This window comes from Sander vitreus, chromosome 18 (genome assembly GCF_031162955.1).
Source record: "Sander vitreus isolate 19-12246 chromosome 18, sanVit1, whole genome shotgun sequence".
In the NCBI taxonomy this organism is placed as follows: domain Eukaryota; kingdom Metazoa; phylum Chordata; class Actinopteri; order Perciformes; family Percidae; genus Sander; species Sander vitreus.
Genome location: NC_135872.1, coordinates 11,287,604 through 11,293,219, shown reverse-complemented (window position 1 = coordinate 11,293,219; position 5,616 = coordinate 11,287,604). Strand labels below are relative to the sequence as shown.

The 5,616-nt window shown below is 40.0% G+C and overlaps 1 protein-coding gene across 1 annotated transcript; it reads right to left on the bottom strand.

The window, feature by feature from the left end:
* Positions 1-376: 376 nt before the first annotated feature.
* LOC144533842 (cell migration-inducing and hyaluronan-binding protein-like) lies at positions 377-2,771 on the bottom strand. The gene is made up of 6 exons (XM_078275407.1): positions 2,760-2,771; positions 2,602-2,635; positions 2,126-2,297; positions 1,691-1,797; positions 976-1,150; positions 377-473 (listed from the first exon to the last, which is right to left on the bottom strand). The coding sequence occupies exons 1-6, from the start codon at positions 2,769-2,771 to the stop codon at positions 377-379; spliced, it is 597 nt and encodes a 198-aa protein (XP_078131533.1).
* Positions 2,772-5,616: the final 2,845 nt, after the last annotated feature.

Genomic DNA, 5,616 nt, shown 5'->3' with positions numbered 1-5,616 from the left:
AGAAAAGATAGACTGATAAAGCACATAATAGGCCTTTTATCAGAAAAGACACTTACAAGATGGTAAAAGTAATACAATAATCTATGGCGGAATTCCATTTAAATGCATAGTCTTCAGGGTCCTGGCATCACACATGCTGGCTCACTGTCACACTGTCATGGCTCACTCGGACACTTGAATAGAACAGAGCCACCGTTAATGTTACTACACTTTTTTTTCCTACATTAAAATGTCTGCTGTAAAAATGGCCTATTATGATGCTTCTATCAGACACAGTAAGTTATAAAGAAATAAGAAAAATCTGAGAAAAATGTAAGTGATAGAAATTTAAATGATGTGTCTTCTTATCCTTCAGTGTTCGCTGTGGAGTCAGGACTTAATTGCATGGGCACCCAAACCGAACTTTGTAGTCACGGCACCAGCTAGATTTCTGGTCCGTATTGCGGCAAACAAATCCCTCATTTTGATTGTAACTGAAAAAATGATTCCAAACAGTTAATGGATCAGTATGATATTTAGAGCAAGGAGACCATTGAAAGCAAACAAGAACTTCTTTTTAACAGGGTACATGACGAAAACCATAAATTATTGGTTAACTATGAGAAAAACATGATCTAGTTTATTAAAGTCAAATAACAATTAAACCTTATTATCTACCTATTAATTGTCATTTTGTTTTTGATGTCAGTTGTAACTTCTTTTCAAATGTGAAATGTTGCAGATATCTAATGAAAATAAAAGAAAATACTAAATTATGAATACCAATAAATTGGGTTATTCCTGTTTCTTACTCCTCAGACCATAAAGAAGTAAAGTTTTCCCACACAACGCTGTTAGCCCAAGAATAAAGTAAAGCTCAGCTACATTTTAATGATTTGGAATCTTTGGGAAAGACGTTGAGAAGTATTGATCTAATGTTGGGGTGTTGGTAGTAGATAGTACATTTAACGTTTCAAATTATTTAAAGCTACTTACATAAAGAAGGTCTGCCCTGTGGAGATGGCTGGGGTCAATGTGTCAGTGGTAACAGCCTCAATGGACAGAGGGTGGTCACAGATTTGTCCCGGGTTTTCTGTCCTCAGGTTACTCAAAAGCTCCCAGTCCCCTGTTCCACTGGGAGCGTCCCGGTTATACCACTTGGTCCAGCACACTGCAAGGAACAATCAAAGAGAGACATGCTGGAGGGAAACTGCAGAGCCAAAACACCATTCTAAATAAATACGTATGCGCATAAATAATGTAAGAGAAGAGGAAGTACACAGAGCCTACGATGTAGCCTTCTTAAGTGGCTTTGCCATTGTGAGGATTTCTACTTGTGTGCTAGTATGTCTGTGTCGTTAGTGTATCTCTTTAAGAGAATAGCAAAGCCAAGAGTTACAGGGATTAGCTTCAGAGCATGTACTGACTCAGGAAAAGTTAACCCTCTCTTTCATTTCATGACTTTCATGGAGAGGGAGAACCCGAATACAAGTAGAAGAAAATGCGACTACCAGGCCACAGCCAAGCGGACCAATCACAGTGGTTGCAGTCTGCGCTGCCGCGACGCATGGTTACATTTCTGGCTACATTGTAGTGTACGGCGTAGAGTCCGTACCTACACATACCAATGTGCGTACCTACGGCGTGAGTTCAACTCAGAACCCTAAATCAAGGGTTCTTAACACTGCACATTAATGTGTTCACACAGTACCTTTACAGAAAGCAGGAGGGCATCTGAAACGAACACGATAATCATTACACATCTTATTCCTGGGTTGGTCCTGGTTCCTGCAGACGAATCCTGTAGTTGTGTCACTTCTGAAAAAAGAAACACAGAGTAGCACTAGTGGCATGGATCTAAGAAAGAAAATGTCAGTCTGTCAATCTTTCTGTTGGTCCACTTTGGTCCAGACTTCATTATCTCCATAACCATTGGCTGGGTTACCATTAATGGACACTCCTGGTGCCTAGAGGATGGCCACTGATAGCACTGTCATTGTGAGCATGTTAGGAGTGAAAATATGCTTGATCTCAACAGATACTCAAACACATATAGTAACAATATCAATGCAAAACAATCAGTAGAATACAATATGAATCATTGCATGAAACACATTCAAATTATTTATACTCATTCAGTACTTACACATAAATCACATCCCCTGCTGCAGCCACACTGAGTCCAGATAGAGTTCTTGCCTCAACAACTACTGGTTTAGAGCAGATCTTTCCTGGGTACTCATTGCGAAGATCAGAGAGGGTTTCCCAGTCTCCAGTTCCAGAGGGGTTATCTCTGTCAAACCATTCTGTCCAGCATTCTGGACCAAGGTATTTAAGTTGAGATAAATTAGCAACAAGACAACGTTTCGAACCTTTCTATACAAAGTGAACCACTGAATGGTTTAGTCTGTACTTTAAATGTAAGAATTGCCAGTGTAAAGAATTTCTAACCTGGATTAGGGAGGAAAACTGAGTCAGGCACTCTGGCTGGCTGCTGGTTGCTTTCTGGTAAAGGTAATCAGAAAAGCTTTTGACTACTGTGACTGAGTATATTTCTGATTATAGAGTCAAAATTGTACATATAATCTTGACACTGGATTACAGTTATTGAGATGAACCTACCAAAGAACAATCCTGCAACAATGGCTACACTTAGCTATTAGAGACAATAGAAAATACAAAGGTTACAATCACAGAATATGGCACAGTGCTAATAAAGAATATGTATATACAGTATACACAGAATTTTTTTTTAAATATAATACAAAGTGATACATTACCAATTGGATCATGATTGCAGATAATGAGGGATCTTCAAAACTGTAGGAGATGTTTGCATTTAGGAATATATATATATATATATATATATATATATATAAAATGTGTGCATTATCAAAACAAGTTCTCAAGAGTAGCATGAATTAATATAAACATGCATTGAGAAGTGCATGTATAATTTTGTTATTTAACACGTCTCAATTTTAAATACATCTTCATTTAAAACATACATTCACAAAAATGCCAGTTTATAATAACATACATTGTTAAATAAATAAGAATATCTATGAAATTACATTCAAAATATTAAGCTCAGAAGAGACATTATGTTACCTCTGCAAAATTAAAAGAGACACCCAAGGGACTTCTCAGTTGAACAGTTGTGTGAACTTCTGTGTGGCTTATTGAGCCACCCTCCTGTCTCTCTACTTAAATACAGTTCTGGAAGATATTGCCGTACTGACACAGGTAGTCACAGTCACGCACACTGGAACTGGAACCACCCAAAGAAAACAATGCCCCATTCAAAAAACTAAACAAGATATGTTAGCATAATATTTCTCACACTCAAAAGGGTTGAAAAAGAAAACGTTTGGAGTTTTGTTTGGTGTTCAACTCCCACAGTGTGGGTGTAATGATTATCGCGTTCGTTTCAGCTGCTATCCCCCTTTCTGTGGAGGTACTATATGAACACATTCATGTGTAGTGTTAAGCTGCTAATGCAAAGTGGATTTCTCCTCTTTCATTGTTCGTGTGCGTGCCTAAGCATTCATTTAAAGTAGTGCTTTGGCTCTGCAGTTGTGGGAGTTGAACACTGTGGTCACTTTATACCTTATACATTTTCATTGTTTTCAAGTCTTGCATCAGATTGCATCTTATAAAACTTTGTCCCGGAAACAATTAGACAGTCAGGCAGCAGTTACTGGAAAGTTGCACATCACATGTTATTACAGTAAGAAGACACACAAGTTAGTGTTATGTAAGGGTTGGTTTACACAAATCATGGATAACTCAGTGACCCTTTTTGCACTAAATGTGGTAATTTGATCCACTGTTCATATAAAGATATTGATTAGAGCAGCTTTAAAATAAAATGCTACTCTCTCAAAAAAAGATCAAATTACCTCCAAATTACTGTATTGCATGCAAATACAAGGGGATACATATATAGATGCATGTGGTACACAATATGTTTAAAAACATATCCTGTTTCAAAATTCTGATTGCAGCATGTTAGCGTCTTCTTCAGTTAAAAGAGCTGAGCTCAATAGGACACAACATGCCTTAGAAGGTTGACCACATCATAGCCCCAATCTGGCAAAAACATGTTGTGGAGGTCCACATTCTCATGGATAGAAGGGCTTTAGACTGTTTAGCTGAAACTTATAATGAACATTTAGAACTGGAGCGGTTACCTTTTTTTTTCCCTCTTTACACAACGATGGATGACAGCTGAAACTGCACAGCTGCTGCAGAAAATGTCATAATCCAGACAGAAATGTGGCTGCCTCCTGCATTTAATGGCAGCTGTCATGCTATCTCTGAAATTATGAAAGGATGATTCAGGTGCAAGTGGCTGATAGGAATTAGTGCACCTACCACTATTACAGTTATTTTAGAAAGTCTTTAGATGTTGTGGTTATATAAGGTGGATAATTTGTCTCATCTTGAGACCTGGATACATCCAAACTCGTTCCGTTTGAGAGGTTAAACGAAACAGGTTTTGTTAAGACCATCCAGAATTCTACTTTTAACAACAACCTGTCCATGCACTGTCCCAGAGTAATTTCCAACCAGACGGTCCAGCTGTTTGAACAAAGAGACCGAACATGAGACAATTTGACAAATAATTATTATTTAGAGTAAACTTAGTAGAACAAGCTGTAAACCTAACATTGACATATTATTATCTAACAAAGTCGAGAGGGTAAAAACACTATGTCTGTATGACAAACAATGTCCTAAATGCTAAAACTGAGGGGTCAAGTGATAAAACTCTGGGTTTATCACTGAATGATGCCTTTCACACTAAATGTAGTCATTTAGTAGTACATTCAAGGGAACCTGTGTTGGTGTAGGCTCACATTGTTAGGGGCTTGTTCTGACCCAGAACGCAGAGATTTCACACACAGACAATGAACGCAGTAAAGGTTTTAATGAACAAAAGAGTACTCAGAGATACAGTGTGGGTTTTGTCTGAGCGGGGAATCTCCTGGCTGGTCCGAGTACCCAGGCGAGCTGAGGGGGAAAGGATCCAGGTCATACGAGACTCGAGGCAGACAGGCAGGGAAGAGTTCACACTAGTTTCCACAGGTGGAGGATTAGGCTGGATGCTTGTAGGCACAGCGGAGGAGGCAGCAGGTCTGTGGTAGAACGGCTGTGCAGTGTTGATTTGGCCACGCCCCTTGACCTACTTTCCTCTCAACACACCTCCAGCACTCCAGGTGGAAAAGCACAGATACACACAGACAAACAGAACAAAAACACCCAAAACAGGGCGGAGAGAGCTGCCCATAACAGGACCCCCCCCCCTCAACGGACGCCTCCCGGCGTCCCTCTAGGCCTCGGCTTGTCAGGGTGAGCTTGATGGAAGTCCTTCATGAGTTGCGGATCCAAACTAAATCTTCTGGGTATCCAGGAATGCTCCTCTGGTCCATAACCCTCCCAGTCAAGGTACTGGAGCCCCCTGCCCCGGCGCTGAACATCCAAAAGCCTTTGGACAGTGTAGGCTGGGTCGTCGTCAATAATGCGTACAGGTGGTGGAGGATCCGCAGGCGGGCACAGAGGACTGGACGAGACAGGTTTCAGTTGCGACACATGAAAGGTAGGATAACATCTCAGTCCGTGGCAACTTTAACC

What these genes read in the sequence shown, in the direction of transcription:
- LOC144533842 (XM_078275407.1), bottom strand. An exon ending in GCAGGGGATGTGATTTATGT is followed by an intron (nt 1,798 to 2,125) that starts GTAAGTACTGAA and finishes TTCTTTTTTCAG; the next exon opens with AAGTGACACAACTACAGGAT. An exon ending in ACAGGGCAGACCTTCTTTAT is followed by an intron (nt 474 to 975) that starts GTAAGTAGCTTT and finishes TCATTTTTTCAG; the next exon opens with TTACAATCAAAATGAGGGAT.